Raw genomic sequence first — 17,796 nt, 5'->3', positions numbered from 1 at the left:
TAAAGAGAGGTGTTATGTGAGGTCACGTACACTCAATTGTAACTACCAGATGGATGGATAATGCAAACGATCAATTTGCAGCTCCCACTGGGCAGAAAACTGCGCATCCAGTTTATAGATTTTCATCTGCAGCACGCTATAAGTGCAGAGAGGAATTTGTTCTCCCTAGTATGACGTTTTTTCAGTCTGTGTTTCGACTACCAGTTTGTATGTGAATCTTTGCTGCGTACATGTTTTGTGGAGCACTTTAAACTATGCGATCGTACCTCTGCAAAACTTGGCTGGCAATTATCATGCGGATAATGCTAGAAATGTTGTATAATCCCAGCAAATAGGTGATGTTAATACTGAAGGGCAAAGTAAAAGTAAGTTAGCATTCCATAAAAATAACCACCTGTTTTAAAGTTAATTCCTTCTTTAAAAAATTATTCATCTAGCGAGTTTGGTGGCTTGACGTTAATAACGCACTCTTTCTAGCAAAAAAAAAAAAAAAAAAAAAAAGTGTCACGTTTGCATACTGCATTACTTACTTGTAATGAGTATTTGAATAGGTAGTCTCAGATTTATTCCAGCATATAGCACTGCAGATTTGACTTTGATCAGTGTTTAAAGACCATTGAGAATCCCATTTGAAAAATCTTAAATATTGATAGCTCCTTGCCACTTCCATGGAATGACACTTTTTTTTTTGAGATGATAGAAACAACAAAGAATAGAGGCAAGTAATTAAATATATATATTATTTTTTTAAACACATATACCAGTTGTTGACTGTATCAAGCTCAGATGTCAAATTTTCACAATTTGGAAATACTTACCATTGAAAGAAGAACCTTTGCTGTAATACACATTTTCAGTATTACTGTGCATCATCAACTGTGGTATATTTGATGGCGAGAGAGTACTACATATTGTTCCTTCATACCGAGAACACGCAGATAGGTATCGTCTTTGTTTTGAGATTGCTACCAACAACAGATACTCACCTGGGGAAATGAGTCACCCAAGTGGATTAGCCACGGAAATATTTACTGTGTGGAAACGAGCAAGGAGAGGTTGTTTGTCTTGTGCCGGTGTTAGGAGGCTCGAGCAAAGGAAGCCAACGACTGGAAGGTGCCTCGGCCATGGGTAGGGTTTGTGCTGCTGTCCACGGCCGTGGTGCTGAACTCGGAAACGAGAAGTGAAATGGACCTGGGATTTTTTTTTTAAAAATAATTTTTATTAGTTTTCTTTTTTTCGGACATAATTTACTAAAAGAATGGAAGTATGCATCAGGTGTACTTCTTGGAAGATGGCTTAGTATTTCTTTCTTGGCTGTCTGACTATTCTGAGAAGAGGTATTCCCAGGTCAATCGTAGCTGGGTAACTTCAGTCCAGATTAAAGAAAGGTCGCTGCCACGTGTTTTAGATGGAAACTCTGTAACATTCCGATATTTCTTAAATGCAACGTAATAGGTTATTTTTAATGAAAAATTGTGACACGTGGTTGGAGGAATGTGCTTATTAAGATATTACAGTCAGTATTAGTAGAACAAACACTGATTCACCTCTTTGGTCACTGTGCTTTCTTTTTTTTTTTTTTTTTTTTACACTTTTTTTTTCTTGAGTTATATTTTGGGCTAGCACCTCAACTTTTCTCATTGTAAAGATTGTTCATCTCTTCCCTGGTCCCATTCTCAACTAGGTATAAGAAAAAAGTAAGACTGTTTCCAGCATTTTGCTTGAGGTAGCAAATGTCTGGAATGATAGGTCCTGCTCAGGTCCCTTAGTGGAGCCGTCTGGATTCTCACAGGTTGGGCACCCACCTGTACCGCACCTCAGGCCTCTGCTTCAAGTCCTACTTGCCTGAACTATTGCTGTGTGTCCTCACTCAGACACAGGTAGCCAAGAGTTTGCGGCCATGCGGTTATTCTCAGTATCTGTCAGCAGCGGGCATTGACAAGTGGTTCAACCATTGGTCTTCCTTCGTAGTTCCTTTTCCATGCTGAGAACTGGAAAATACGCTGGGGAAAATGAAATTAAATTGATACGAATTGGCCAGTTAGATTTTGTCGTTATTTCTTGACAGAGGGGGTGAAACAAGTCCTTTCGTACCAAGGAGCACACGGAAGGAAGTGATTGGGTTGTATCCGCTTTGCATTAAACAAAATAATAAATATTTTCTGTGGTCTCTGAGTCAAGTTTGATATATTAAAGCCCTGCTTGCTCCTTGCATAAGGATGATGGTTGTATTAGTAGGAGATGGTTTTGTGTTTAAATAGCAATGGTTGGCTATGCTGGATGAAGTCAATAATGAAACTCCCTTTGTCTTTATCAGGGCCAGGATTTCTCTCAGCATTTTTACACAGAGCAAACTGCAGGGGGAAAAAAAATATAACGTGCCTGCCAAGTTAAAAAGAAATAATTTCATTCTCGGTTGAGCAGGGTAAAAATGTTTTCCTTGGTCTATTTCTGGTTTTTTTTTGGTGCTTGCACCTTTTGTTTCTCTGATACTGATTCTGTATGTGCTGTATTCATTGAGGAGGGAACAAATAGGGAACAGTTATTTAACAGCGTGTAAAAACGCTTATTTCTGTGATATGTGTTATTTAACTTAATTTCATCATCATAAAAATCATTTGTTAAGATTTTTTTGGTAGAATTAAATAAATGCTTACTTTAACTCTTTCCTACTACAGTTCGGTTTAACGATTTCAGTGGTAAACCATAGACAGCTTTTTCATCCGCCTCCGATTCCCTCTATTGTCCGTCTCTTATCAGGGCGGGACAGATGGAAGCTGAGGGTTCAGCTCAAGGTAACGGGCAGAAACTCCTGTAGTGGCGAGTCGATAAAATCCCAGATGATCATCTGTGGCGTAGCGCTCAATAGATACAGAGCACTTGCTGCACGTGATAATTAGAGGGGATTTCTTTTTTTTTTTGTATAGTGCTAAACATAGAAGCAACTGACAAAATATAGGTGTCACCATTTTAAGAATTAAATTATTCTCAGTTATTCAACTGGAACACCTGCGTATTTTAATGCCTTTAAGAACTACTAAAAGCAATGCACTCTTCAAACAGCTGCAGAATCAAGGCTTTGTATTTGTAGCATCCCAGAGTGGTTGAGGTGGGGAGGGGTCAGCTGGGGCAGGTGGTTGCTCAGAGCTGTGTCGGGTCAAGTTTCAAGTGTTTCTAAGGATTACGAATTCATAGTCTATCTAAATAATCTGCATTTCAGTTTGTGCCCATGGTCTCTTGTCACTGAGCACCGCTGAGAAGAGCCTGTCTCAGTCTTCTTTACCCTCTCCCGTCAGGTATTTGTACACATTCATAAGTCCTCCTGAGTCTTCTTTTTCCAAAATCTGGGACGTGAAAGTGCTCTGACTTATGATGATTTTTTAAATATTTTTTTTAAAGTATAGATAGCGCAGGTGCAGAATATGAAGCGAGGTCAATGTGCAGAAAGAAGTCCGAGTTGAACTATAAGTTTTTCATTTTTGTTGTTTGTTGCAGTGGTGGGATTTTAGACATCTGAAATGTAATGGATCTGATGGTGTTGAATTCAGTGGGAATAGAGCTGACCTTGTAGGACTGAATTTTTTTTAATTGTGGAAGTAACCAGGAATGATACCATAAGGGATGACTCTGGAAAAAGAAGATGATTATTTTCTCCTAGGAAAGCATGACTTCTATGATAGAAGAAGGGAAGCTAGTGACCGTGTAGACACGCCTGAGCTTAGTTACGAGCCCGATAGCTTACACAGCAGCCGCGATCCAACTGCAGCATCGCAGAGCTCAGTGCAGGCTAGCGTCATCTGCCAACAGCTGTAAAGAGGACGTTCTTCTTCGGCTTTGGTTAACGTGCCTACGTGAAGGCATTTGGGAGCGAGGGGCCTAGGTCTGGGAAACACCCAAGCAAAACTTCCAACTGACCGTGCTTATCGCGTTAAAGGGATTCGTTTATTACTGCTGCCGTTCCTGCGAATGTACTACAAGAAGCTTCTGGCAACGTTTGCGGAGAGGCTGGCCAGCGCTTTGCTGAAGAACTCTTGAGAGTTGCTTCATGCTTTTGGTGCATATTTTCTGTTCAGCTCCATAAAGTAAATTTAAGCCGGGGTGGGATCCCCTTCATCAAAGCTGTATGAAGAGAGGTAATTGCACGTTGTTAACCTGAAAGGCGGTTCACTGGAGCGCGATTCGGATGTTGGGTGGATTAAGGCACTTGAGCTAAGCACCTGGGCTTAGGTGTGATGAAAAGAGGCCTCGAAACACCAGAACCGACAGGATATATCCGTGGGAAGTTTCCACAACGCTAATCTGCCTGGTCGTCTAAACCCGCTTTTGTGGGAACCGCCTGGTGATAAATTACTAGCCGTTGATCCTGCACTGGGTTCTGTGGGTTGAGAGATACGGGTTGGAGATAGGATGTCCCTTTTATAAACTGCCGAGGGGTGATGATGTATGTGACTGCAGCCCTCTGTTTCAAGTCAGTTAAAAATTACTTCCTGTGCAATTCCCCCTGTTAGAAGTTTGGTTATGTCTACGTGGTTTTTCAGCTAATAAATTCTGCTTTGTGAAGGAAATACAATCCACATGCTATAATTTTATTTTTTTCCCCTAAGTGCTTTAAATGAAGAAGAATGCCTTCAGCAGTCTTGAATATTTAGGACTTACTGGGGTGTTGGGGCATTTTTTTTTTTTTTGAGACGGTTTTTGTGGTTATTAGACCTGAGTTTATGCAGTTAATTAAACCTATTGTGAATTCACACCAGCTGTGACTCCCTGGTTGGTAGGTTGGTTCGGTTTCATGCTGGATTTCTGGGATTGTGGGAAATGAAGCGTACTGGCGCGTTGTTACCGAGCAAGAGCATTTATTTTCTTTGACTACACAACTGTTGTGTTCCCAAAGGTGGATGCCCGGGTTGTGGGGACACGAGCTAAGAGCAGTTCAGGTTAAAGAGGCGCTTGTCCTTCAGTAAATCTGTACGTGTGAGTTTGTGCTGGTGTGGTAGCTCTCATCGATAAGTATTTGAGATGCTTCTCACAAAAGGCTTTTCCAGTATTTTGTTTGTGGGTGCTGTCGCGCTGTACGCTTGATTTCACAGGGAGTGGTGTGCAGCTGCTGTGTATTGATAGGAGGAAAAATAAAAGATCAGGAGAGAAATGTGGCTTGATGATGGACAATTACGGGCTGGTCTCTTACCATGAGGGATCCTGCTCTTTGCATTCTAGCTTTCTAGCTAACCACTGCTTAATTCCCCCTCTATTTTTACCCCGGCACGGACTTCTGCGAGGATGGAGTACAAAGAACTAGAAAACTTGCACCGTGAAATGGAAAATCCTCAAACTGTGTCTTTCTCGCTTCTTCCTCACACCTTACACTGGCTCCCTCCCAGGGGCGCTGGCCTTTTGCTCCTCACGGTGACTTCCCAGCCGCTTCTCCCTGTCACAAGGCATCAAGCCTTCAATCATGAAGGTCTCTCAGGAAAATCTGGTCCTTTTCCTGGCTGTCATGGGATTCTCCTGCAATCCTGTGTCCTCATTCTTTTCCACCTTGAAGACTGAAATAAATACAGAGTTAAAAGTGTAGCGGCAAGTCCCATCTCTGCTGGGGACAGAGGCACAAGCGATGGATTTGGCTGAGAGTGAGCATCCGTGCTCTTCGTCCCATTTACGCCGCTGCACCGTCACCTCTGAGTTTTCAGAACCATCGTGTGTGATTTAAGTTTTCTCTGTATTGACGTTCAGAAATACCAGCGTCGGGGTTTTTTTTTCTTTTTTAATTTTGCAAGAAACACTGTTGCAAGAAGAAAACACGCAATACATCATCGCCACGTACTTCAACGATCTGCCTTAATCCAAGGACCACTTCTTAGTGGGAATAAACAACTATCAGACCAAGACTGTAAAAGGCTCAGTTTTGTATGAAAAAAGGGCTGGGGAGGGGGATGAATTTGTGCAAAATTTGTCTCAAATGCAAAAGGGGAGATGACCTCTGTCTTTAAAAACAGCGTTTGTGTGCAGAGTCGGCTGCTTTGTAAATTAAAAGAATAACCACATCTTCACAGGTTTCACAAATGATTTCCATGAATGTCTGATGCTGATAACAAATGACTGTTGTATGTCTTCCCCAAAATACTCGCTGTGACTGTGATTGCAGCTCTAATTATGGCATAACAGATGCAGTGTTGTATAGCACCCGCCTTCGTCAGGATTTGTAGCTCCCTTTACTTTTCCATGAGTTATTTTTCTTTTAGTGTAGAATTTACTACTGCTAGCAGTAACAAAGAAGTCACTCTTAAAGTACAAAAAGAAAAAAGGATTTTCAGATTGTTACACTGCTCACATTGTTTTGGTGCTGCAGATGTTCGTTGTGTTAGCAGCCAGCGCGATTGTGGGAGAGCGTATTCATGCCTCGTTGGGTCCCTTCCACTTTCTCCAACCTCTCCTCTGCTGAGCAAGCAGTTAAAGTGACTTTTTCCTTTTGTTCCCAGCCTTCGCTACGGTGTGAGAAGGAGGGCAAGTTACTTGGGTGTCCAGTTGTAAGTGGAACAGGTTTGGTGGTTTTTTGTGGTTTTTTTTTTTTTTTTTTAACATATTCACCAGAAGAAATGGAAGAATGCGTTTGTAATTCTCACGTGGGTTTTCATGTGAATGTTGCTGTATTACTCCTTCAAAACAAAGAGGAGGTGATTTATTTTAGTAGTACAAACTATCGCCTTATGCTGTGCCAATCACGCTGCCATTGTCTGTTTCAATACCAACCGTGAATCATCTCTGAGATGTTACAGTCGTGGCTCAATGCCTCGCTCGTGTGTATGTGTTTTGGGATGAGGAGGGGGCGTGTTTGTGGCCAGCACCTTGCACAGAAGCGCCTCATGTTCCTTCCCTGACTGCAGCCAGGCAGGGAGAAGCACTGGTGCCTTCCCAAGGGCTGTTCTGTCGTTTCTGAGGAAGGAGGGCACAAGCCTTTCTTGACAGAAATACTTATTTCCTCCACAAATCTCTTCCTTTCTTAGTTCCTTTCTTAAAATAAAGCACATAACAAACCTCTGCTCCACAAGTGCACCAGGCCAGGAACGTCCAAGAGGGTGATGTTTATTCTTGCTGGCAGATGAAAGAAGCGCCTAGCGTGCGTTTTACAGCGAGACTTTCACCTTTGCGGGCACGTTTCGAGCGGGGAGAGAACAACTGCTCCCCCACGGCGGTAGATACCCCATCCCTAGAACCCTTCTGGAGCAACCCCCTCGAGCTGAAGCCATCGCTGCGCGGTGGGGTCGGCCTAGATGGCCTTTGTACCCCTCCCTCCCACCCCGTGCTGGAAGGGATGCCCGTGATGCTCCCAACGTTTCTCCCGGGGCACAACCGGCTGTGCCCGGGAAGGGGGGGGGGGCCGGACTGTCCCCGCCGTGCTCCGGGAGGCCCCCCCCCGCTCCATCCCATCCCGCCGTTCGTCCCCGGGGCTCCGCCGGCCCCCGCCCCCCCGCCGCTGCCGCCGTTGCCATGGTAACGGCGCTCGGCCCGCCCCCGGCGGGTACCACCCTCGGCAGGGGCCGGGCGGCTGGAGGCTGGCACGGCACGGCTCGGCTCGGCACCGGCGAACCCGCTCGCTAAGGATGAACGAGGAGACGGCCCAGAAAAGTGACGGCGGGGAGAAGTGCAACGGCGGTAATCAGAAGAGGAAAAGACCCAAGAAGGTGCGGGCCGGGGGCCGGGACCCGCCGGGCGGAGGCAGCCGGGGATGCGGGCTCGGAAGGCGGCTCCCGCATCCCGCCATCTCTGGGGAGGGGGTGGTGGTGGTGGTAAAGCCGGGGCTGGGAGCGGTGGTTTGGGTCAGGGGGGGTCCCGGGGGGAGCGATGGGAGCGGGGTGCGGCAAGCCGGAGAAGGATTTTCGTGCTGGTGGTGGCAGGTGGCTCGGTAGCCCGGTGGCCAACGCGCTGGTACGCCGCAAGCCAGGCTGTTCTCTCTGTCTCGATATGGGAATTGATAACGTGGCGATAACTGAACCGGGTGGTTAAGCAGAGGGTCGTTTCTTTCTATCTTTTTTTTTTTTTTTTTTGCGGTTCAGTTGAAGTTGGCTTCGTTAGGCAGCGGATGCTTCTGAGCACGGGTTTCCCTGCAGCTCCCCCTGAGAAAGAGGGCAGTTTGTTGTGACAGACGAAATATAAAACCTGCACACGATGGTATTGCCTCAACTTGTGTGCTTCTGCTCCTTTTTCTTCCAGCGACACAGATGCAGGGTTATAAACCTTTAGTTTGCTTTTCCAGAGATGTTCCTTACGTTGGGTTATAAACAATCGTAGGGAGATACGTTGCCGGCTTTTGTGCTATCGGTGGTAATTCAGCGATGCTGATGAAAAATAATTGGGTAAAAATGTGAATTGTCCAGCCACACCCAGTTTTCCAGGGCACTTTCTCCGTGTGTCTGGTCTCTCGTTCGTAAATGGTTGAATTGCAAGGTATAGCGTTGCCCGCTGCTTCAACCCCCTGCCTGAGGTAATTTCTTTTTAATGGCTTTAATTGTAGGCGGCTATTTATTTCCGTTTGGTTTTTCTCTCTCCTTTAAGAGGAAAGATGTCCGTGGTTCTGCATAATTATGACATAAACTGGTTTAGAGTTATTTCCCCTCCCCTTCTTTAATCTTAATTGGTATAACGCGAGTTACCCCACTGAAACGTGTGCGACCGCTTGCAGGGTGAGGAATTACTCCAATATGAGCAAGAATTTAACCTACACAAAGTATATTTACTGGTGAATTTTTCCCTCCCTCGTTTTGCGTGTGTTTTGCATTTTAACCAACGTTGTATGTGAGCAAGACAAATTGCTACACACGGAAATAATATTTAGAGCTGCGAGCTGACACTTATGCAGGGACTTTTGCAAGGGTTTTGACCCGGTGAAGAAAAGCTGTTTTGCAATAGGCGACACTGTTAGGCCCCTTTTTATCGCAGAGGGAAGATTCTGTACGTACAACCGTGAGGGCATGAGAGAATCCAGTCTAAGCAAGAAACTGAACAAAAACATCCTCACCCCACCCCATCGTGCTTGGAATATTGCCTGGATCTCCACACAGTGGGGGATTTTATATAGCACGTTGGCATTTTATTTAAGCGCAACCGAGCAGCAGAGGGAATATCTGCTTCGCCTTACCTCTGAATTTGAAAGGTTTATTTGTGCGGGTATGTAAATCCACGTGAGGAAGCAAAAATCAAATGATCAAGTGCATACCCAGTGTTTTCATTTGACTGGTAGGTAGTCTGGGAACAATAGCATACTAGGGGAGAAATTTTGCAGATCTAAGGAACCCAAGTGGGTGTTTCCATCTCTTTTTTTTTTTTTTTTTTTTTTTTAATCCACGTATATGTGGTTTCTTGTTTTGCCCTTGTTTCGAAGTGAAGTGGCCCAGAGCCTCTCAAGGTTGAAACAGAAGTGTATGCCACAGCTGGCAAATGAATGCTTAGAAAGCATCTCTGATACTGAGTCTCCATATTCAGAGGCTTCCAACAGCTGATGCGTCTTCGTTTTTCAAAAACATAATAAATGTTTGGGTATCTTTTTAAAGTTATCTTTTTCCAACTAGAAAATATTAATCGGGCGTTTTTCAATCGACGAATGCAGACCGAAAAAATTTGTGATCGCTCAGTTTGGATGCAATAGGTGTTGGTGTTTCAGGTCTGGTATTGGATTAGCTGTCATGAAGCTTTACCCGTAGCGACTTCATGAAGAAATACAGCTCCAGGCTTTAATATTCCTTTTTAAGAATAATGTTCTTAAAATCTAAAAATGGATAACTTTTTTTTTTTTTTAAATGAGAAAGAGACACCCTGGAATAGCAAGAGTTCAAGAATTCCAGATTGAATTCCTCTGCATTTTGACTAGGTAGGCACAATTTCTTTTGGGAACAGAGATGAAAGTGCCATGTGCGAGAGCTCCAAAATCAGAAGTAATGCAGCCTGTTTTCAGGTCCTGAACTACTTTTGCTGAACGAAGCTGCATTGCGCCATCCAACATGCCCTCTATCTGTTCTGTGGAAGTTGATCCCTTTTGTGTGGATAATTAAATATTAATTGAGCCAGATGAGTTTGATCTATGTATTGGGAGAGACAGGGAGAAACGCATCTCGGCTACAGTGTTCAGCTGGATCTTCTGTGTTCCAGGAGGGTGTCCCAGCTAGGAAGCGATGTGGGTTTTCTCTGATTTTCAGCAGTACCTCAGGCTTTTTTTTTAAGCACACGGACTTTAGAATGAAAAAAGCTTCAGTGTCATCCAAATGCAAGATGGGAAAAACTGAAATTTTGGTCAAATGGAGAAGATGGCTACCCACCCAAACCCAAATCTAATCCTCGTGGTGATGTTTGTGGCTTTTTGCGTTCCAGCGAGCTAGTGGGCTTGTGGTTTGTGAACCCAACGGTAGGGTTGTGTCCAGCTTTCCTGTGGTACTTACCATCCACATGACGAATATGGTGAAATTTGTGTTCCTGGGGAAAAAAGAAATTGGGCTAAATTTCTGCGTTGCTCTGGTTCTGGTGTTGGAGAGCATAGGGTGCATTCTGCTGGAGGCAGAAGCGAACAGATCGGCCTTGCGTGGAAACCCCCCGAGAGCAGCACTTGGGGTGCGTTGGTCCTCTCGTCTTGGTAGCCGACGTATCCTTTGTGTTGAAGGAGTAGCGTAGCAAGTGAATAAGAATTTATAATATGTTAGTTTTTTGAGGCCTCCCTCTGTGTTTTGCCAAGCGTATTGTGAAGTGTCCAAGTACCAAATTCCTGTAATTCCTCTCAAGGATTTTTTTTTTTTTTTTTTATTACAGAGTGTTTCAGATGAAAAACTACTACTCTTGGTCATCGTGTAGAAAATAAAGCATGTTCCTGTATCTAGTACTAAAAGCACTGGTGGCAAAGGGGTTTCCAGAAACCACAGGTTCTTACTCCACTGATCATAAAGCACACATCGTTGATGGATCGATGCACGAATAATCCATCTTAGCTTATTACAGAATTCCAGTATTGTCACTTGTATTGCCCGTTCTTTAAGAGAAATTAAAACCTTGGAGTCAAGCTCATACTAGAAAACACTTGGAGGAAGCTGTAATGCTGATTTAAAGGAAGACAAATGAGACCTCTTTCCTCACCTAAGCATCATCTCCTGTTTTAAATGTACCTATGGAAAAAATTAAATGGGATGTATTAGGAGAGGTCTTTCAACTGGAAGTTGTATACTTGCTAATGGAATCATTGCGGTGTACAAGCTAATGCTTTTAAGTAATTTTGATTCCTTAGGACTATTCATTCCAAGCATAAGGTAATTGAGACCTGTTTTGGACTGCAAGGGCAATGTTGGTCACCTACGTTCAAGACCAAGAATCCAAATGCACACAGAGCGTGCAGAGAAGAGAGGGATTGCTAGAAGAGAGAGCCTGTCTTATGCAAAAACTAGAAGAACTTGGCTTGCTAAAGCAAAAGGCTATCTGAGGGGAAAAGGAAATGAGGCTCTTTAGCAGCCTCCTAATAGGTTTAATCAGGTAAAAAGCCAGGAGAAACTTGATTAATTATGAATGAGATGTGATTTCTCTAACGTATCGCTGGACTGGATTCAACTGGAGGAGGTTCCTCTCGCTCCCGTGTTCCTGTGTTTTCCTTATGTCGTTTATGGTGCTGTAATAATATTACACAACAGCTTAATTGATGGTAAACGTGGCTATTTAAGTCTTTTAAAATGTTTGTTTACCTGGTTATTTCACTCTTCCAGCTACCAAATTTAGTGGAAAATTGAATGCCATCAGAAGAAAAATTGAACCAGCGTCCATCTCTCCCTAAAATCAGCGTGGGGACTTGTATGACAGCCATTCCAGTCTGCTGGGTGGCGTTTCCTCTAAATTGCCTTCATTTCACACTTGCAAAGTCCCACTTCAGCCTTCTCCAGTTGCTGCTGGTTCCCCCGCTATCCCGTTATTACTGGTGACAGAGAAACAGCTGCGGCAGCACCGCTCTTTGCTGTGTCGTTTGATGATCCAGCCGAGATGAAACCACAGCACGCCTCCTCTTCTAAGAGAGGTCATGTCCTCTGGTTTTAGAAGAAGGAAGGTTTTCCTTCAGATGATAGACAGTAAGCTGAACAGGCAGAAAGAGCCAGTGAGGAAAACCACAGTCTTTTCTTTCATTCAGGACTAGGATATCTAAACGGCTTTAACACAAGGCAAAAGTTCTAGTTGTAAGTTAACCCAGCTCGCAGATGTTCGATGTTGTTAATTTTACTAGTAACGCGGCTTCTGTAAGTCTGGAAGGTTCTATTCTTCTTTCAGCTGAACCAGTTTTAGAGGACGGGAGCTGCCTTGCTTTCACTGGAGTTAATCCAATTCGTGTGAGAGTAAACGAGCAGAGAAATGGTGCTGGAATTTGCTCTGGGAAGAAGAGAATAGATGGAAAGACAAACTTAGTTTTAGGCAAGAGATAGGTTTGTAAAGAGACTGGTAAGGACCAAACCAGACGTATTGCTAAATGTCCGCGCTACATTTCAACGTGGTTTGTGCTGTCATAGATCTGATATGAGTCCAGTGATATTCTTGCATTAGTGAGATCAGGTTTTGCTCGCTCCCTTTGCCTTTCCTTCCTGTCACAGGGCTTCCAGCGCATTTTGTGCCAGGTATAAAACTAACATCATAGCTACAAATGCTTAGATGTATTTTTTTTTCCTTCTCGCCTTCCTGTAGCCTGTCCCCTGTCGCTTTAGTTGCTATGTGTAATGGTAACAAAACAACAGGGACGTGCATTTATCCCACTATGAGACAAAGCGCCTTATCTCTGTCACTGGTTGCCACAGAGCAACCATCGCTTTTGATGATTGCATCAGCGCAACGCCCCGTCCTTCTCTCATGGCAGCCCCGTGGTGGTTGACGCTCTGGAGAAATGATTTCCATTGATTTACAGCAGCGAGGCAAGGAAAATAATGATGGGCAATGCAGCTGAACATCTGGACTACCACATTTTGCGTTGCCGTTGTGGGTGTTTTTCTAGCATCGTAAAGCGTGTAAGACGGAGAGAGAGCGCGTGATAGCGGGCACGTGGCCGAGCCTGGCTTTTCTAGGTCTTTATGTTCCAGTGTAACAGGGTGACTCCAACAATTATTGTGTTCTGTTGTACTGATGGACTAGGCAATGAACAAGTCTTAGAATTGACACAACTACTTACAAGGTTACGTTGGTTGGACTTGGCGGTGCTGCCTTTACGGTTGCACTTGATGATCTTAAAGGTTTTTTCCAACCAAAATGATTCTGTGATTCTATGTATTTGTTGTGAGCTTTTTAATATATATCTATTTATCTATCTGTCTTTTAAATTTGTTTTGTTTTGTTAATAGAGTAATAGGAATCTACAAAAGGATGGAGCTATTTCAGTGTATTAGCAGATTTGTGCAAGTGCTACACTTCACAGATTAAATATTGTGAAGATAACAAGGAGGAGATCATCTGGATAAGAGCGGTGAATTTTATACAGAACCGCGTGACGTGTTGAGCCTGCATCCGCCTGCCATGTGTTCTGGGCTCCCAATTTATCGTTCACAGTTCTTGCTTGTTTTCACCAATGTTTGCCAAACACCACTTGAGTCAGAGAAGCGAGTCCCTTTTTCCCCAGCCCGCTTCCCTTTCTCCCAGCGGGATGCCTGGGGCTGTCGGGGATAGCACGTATCGCACCGCGTTCACACATCTCGCGGCCTCGTCGCGTGTTCCTGCAGGCCAGCGGTGACGCGGGCTGAGCTGGGCTTTCAGGCGGCGGCTTCGACTTGCCTGTCCTGGCTCTCTGGGGACGTTGGGGTCCGTGCTGGAGGCAGCCACGTGCTCTCTGCCTCCCCTCCTGCTGGGTGCGCTACGTATGATGGAAGAGCATCTGGGAAACAGAATTTTAGCAATAAGAGAAGTCGGTGTGAAGGTCTGATGCTTATAAATATATCCGTAGTGAGCGTTCTCTTTGGTCTTCTGCAGCTTTTTTTGGTTTTCTTTTGCTTTTTTAAGTCTTGCCTACCGAGCCAGCGCTGGCCCGTTTCTCGCTTTGGGCGGTCTCCGTTCAGCAAGATGCGTACGGTCTGGGGATGTATGGGCAGCCTCTTGTCTTCTCCGCCTCTCTTACCTGCCTGTCCCTCTCCGAGATGCCGTGTTCCGCGCAGCTCTGCGTCCCTGCCTCCGCTGGGCATGCTGTGTTGATGCTTTAGACGGCATTTCTGGCTAGAAAAGTGTTGTGGGTTTTTTTTTTTCCCCACTCTACAAATTGAGACTGACATGTGCAGCACGTAGATGTTTAGGCTAGACACTGGGAGCCCTGGAGCTCCGAAATGCAAGGAACAGAGGGAGGCCAAGAAAATAAGATGATGGCTAGGGGCTCTTACATCCTCATTTATTTGCAGGAATTAATTATTTCAAAATCTTTCCTAGCTGATTAAGTTGGGTTGCTTTTGTCTTGGTGACAGAAATTGCTGAGCTGGAAGTTTGAACTTGCTGTTATTGTTCCTACACTGTATAGGAATAATTTAGTATTTCCATAGTTCATTTTCAGTAGAAGTTTGCTGTACTGTTGCTCATCCGGTGTGATCCTAGTCATTTTGCATTTTCTCCTTAATTTCCACTTGATTTCACTGTGCTCTGGCACCAAATACAGGAGGGGAAATTTTTTTTCTTTTAAAGAAGTGGATGGAGATGGGCCAGTGTTTAAGGCTCCCTCAGAGCAGTTTCTAAAATTGCATGAGAAAGGCAGCAAATTGCTTCAGGCTGCTTTTTCACGAACAATTCATAGTTAAAAAAAACATGTAATTAATTCTCAAATTCATCTTTCTCTCTTGTAAGTGTGATTTTGGAGGATGGAAATGTGGTATTACGTCTTCACCTTTTAAACAGAAGGGCGGCGTATCCTTACAGGCATCGCAAGTCAAATGCGTGGCCATTGGTTAGTCTTCCCCAAACCTTCTTGGATTAAAAAGGTTCCTCAAGCACAGAGCAATTTAGGGAGTAAAGGTTGATTATCTCACCTCCTCTGTGGCTGCTTCCAGCTAGCCTGAAGTTGGGTTGCATGCAGGTAAACAATTTGTAACCTACTGAGATTTTTTTTTTTTTCCCCTCTTAGTTTAGCTCACATGCTCACAAAAATTTAGTCCATGAATGAAGCGCGCCCTGGAGAATAGGATCGACTCCTAAGGAAATGATGGAGTAAATGGCAGTAATTGCAGTTTGAAGTGATTTTCTAGGTGAAACAGCATTTAGGTTTCTGCCACAGGCTAAGTATTTCAGAAGTGGTTGGTTGCTTTTATTTGTTTCATCCAGTCTTGGATGGCACGCGTTGATATTGTGCTGTAGCACGGGATCTGAGCGTATGGATTTAAATTGGCGCCAGGAACGCACAGAGTCCTGCAACGATTTTGCTTCACGATCAATTAAATCTGCTAATTGTTCCGCTAACTAGGCTTTCTTTATATAGCAGTGCTGGAGTATGTGTCGATGTAGTTGAAGAACACCAGTGATAGTTTGGAAATGCGTAGATGAAGGTGTGAACTGATGAAGTTTATAAGCAATTTATAGGCTTCTATAGAAGATTGTGAACCTTGTTTGTCTCTTGCTGTACTGGAAATTGTGCTGCTTTCCTGCGACCGAGAGACTGCTAGTCCCTCTTTTTCTAATGTTTTAAATATCTCATACATCTGGCTGCTTTCAATATCAGAGAGCAGATGCCAGCGTATAAATGTCAGGAAAACAGTGGCAGTTATTCATCTTGCAAACCATGAAGAAACCCAATCTGACCGTCCTGGTAGACACGTTGCGATGATCCGATCCAAAAATGAATGAATAGGCATTAACACGAGGAGAAGCAGGCTGCGGGTTGTGTACGTATGCATTTGGATCTGTGTCGTTATGCCCTATCTCAGCCTCTTTGTGCATGTTTTTTGGGTTTGTGGTTTTTTTCTTTATTTCCCCCGCCGGTGCGTGGTGACTGATGGCAGCGGACCATGGTCTCTGCTGGATGTCAGCGTAGGTTTGCTGCAGCCAAGGGGGCTCTGCCAGCTTTCATCAGCGGAGGGTCTGGTCTCTCGTTGCTGTGTATACCTCTACCAGAAAAACAGAAGCGCTGGAAGGGGCGCGGATTTTCCAGTCGGTCTATGATTCATGCTCGTTAGCTTTGACACGCTGAAGAAAGACGCTTTATGAGCTGGCATTTCCGTTCGCGCTTGGACTGCCTTGCTCACGCCCAAGGCGGACCGAGGGCTGCGGCGTTCGCAACGAAACCAGGGAACGAGAAAGATGGGAAACGCGTTCCGTGCCTTGTCCGAAGGTCACCGCCCTGCCAAAGGCTTACTGCTCCGGTGAGAGACCGTGGCCTCCCATGCAGCCCTTGGCACTGCTGGTACCACGTCGGTTTGCGTGAAATGCAAGTTAAACGGATTAAGCGTTGAGTTGGGCGTTTCCTTTGGCGCGCGCTTCAGAGTCGGGGAGGGAAGGCGTAAGCTCCCCGCCCGAAAGGCAAGCGCGGCTTTTGTTGTTGCGGTTATTTTTAATGAACTGCTTCGAGCGGTGCAGAAGGTGTTTTCCAAGGAAGCCCTTGGCTTGCGATCGCCGTGATTGCGTGCGGGGGCTTATGGTTCGTTATATTTAACGCTGCGTATTCGTACACGCCTCTCTGCCCGCCCCGGCCGTCAGCGTGACTGCTTTTTTCACAGCGACATCGCCATCGGAAGCAGCAGGCGATGGCTTTCGATGGTAGAACAGTTGCCGTGAGCTCATTACGTGCTAATGTACGCCTTGAGATGCGAGATTGTTCCTTTGCAGTGAGGGTGGCCCATTTGAAATATAGTCGACGGCAATTAGGATAGCGATGAACAACGTGGTTTTCCTAGAAATCCTTGTTATAAACCAGTTGCTACCTCTGAACAGAAATAATACAGTCTGGCTCATATTTGTACAGCAGTTAAATGAACGGTATCCCAATTTTTGTAGTGAATGAACAAAAAAAAAAAAATCCTGCTGGAAATCCCTTCTGCACAATGTAGCTCCATCCAAATGGAAACCGGATACATTTAATTAAAAAACCAATTGCTAAATGAAAGCCGTAAATACAATTAATGAAAGTCAACCTTTTTAATGGATGTAATTGAAGTGACAAAGGTACGGTTACAAACCGGTCGAGTACGAGTTGGAATCAGTGAAGCTTTATGGGTCGGGCGTTGGTGCTGGGGACCAGAGTTAATGGATCATCCATGGGGGTGGGTGATGTTTGGGCTGGGACCTTTGTTTATTTTCTCCCATCCGTCCTCTTGGGAGGATTATCGTGATGATGAAATTATTATTATTTTTTGTTTTTTAATTTTGTCGTGGTTTGTTCTGAAGGAGGGAACAAACGGTTAACCTTTTGCTGAAACTTTCTGAGAGAATGGATGTAGTTGATCTCCCCCAAAAAAGAGAAGCCCTAGTGAACACAGAGGGAAAGCAAACGCTTCAGACTGGGATAGTTTCCAGTCTCCAAAGTCCGTAACATAGCGGTGGTGTTTGTAATCTTGTTTAGCAATAAGTTCTGAAGCCGATGGGGTCACGGCTTTGCGTTTCTCTGTTCCAAGGCTGAGGTCACAGCGTGACGCGTGGTGTGAGATGGTGCAGCCACCGACTGAATCGGGTACGGCTTGTCCTTCCTGGGAACCAGAGCAAGACGCTGACCCGGGCTTGAGTTCCTGTCCTCCTTGCTGAGGAGGAGACGGGGTGGGAAGGGACGGAGACGAGCTGTTTCTTGTGTGGCACTTTCAGTGCTTGACTTAGATCATCAGAGAGAAAATTCTGGATCTTGTT

At 44.7% G+C, this 17,796-nt stretch overlaps 1 protein-coding gene across 10 annotated transcripts in view; it reads left to right on the top strand.

Moving 5' to 3' along the window:
• The window catches only part of ANK2 (ankyrin 2), a 345,813-nt gene that overhangs the window by 108,918 nt on the left and 219,099 nt on the right, over nucleotides 1-17,796 (top strand). For 5 of the 10 annotated variants that reach the window (XM_054823148.1, XM_054823146.1, XM_054823145.1 and 2 more), the window contains exon 1: nucleotides 16,149-16,322. The exons of 2 other annotated variants lie outside the window; for them this stretch is intronic. In XM_054823148.1, the coding sequence (XP_054679123.1) occupies nucleotides 16,164-16,322 (159 nt within the window). In that variant the 5' untranslated portion in view covers nucleotides 16,149-16,163. Of the gene's footprint in view, nucleotides 1-7,532; nucleotides 7,680-16,148; nucleotides 16,323-17,796 lie in introns of those variants that run through there. 3 more of the 10 variants (XM_054823147.1, XM_054823144.1, XM_054823152.1) reach the window with 2 other exon arrangements.

This window comes from Grus americana, chromosome 4 (genome assembly GCF_028858705.1).
Source record: "Grus americana isolate bGruAme1 chromosome 4, bGruAme1.mat, whole genome shotgun sequence".
Lineage (NCBI taxonomy): Eukaryota > Metazoa > Chordata > Aves > Gruiformes > Gruidae > Grus > Grus americana.
This window is presented reverse-complemented; position numbering and strand designations above follow the sequence as displayed.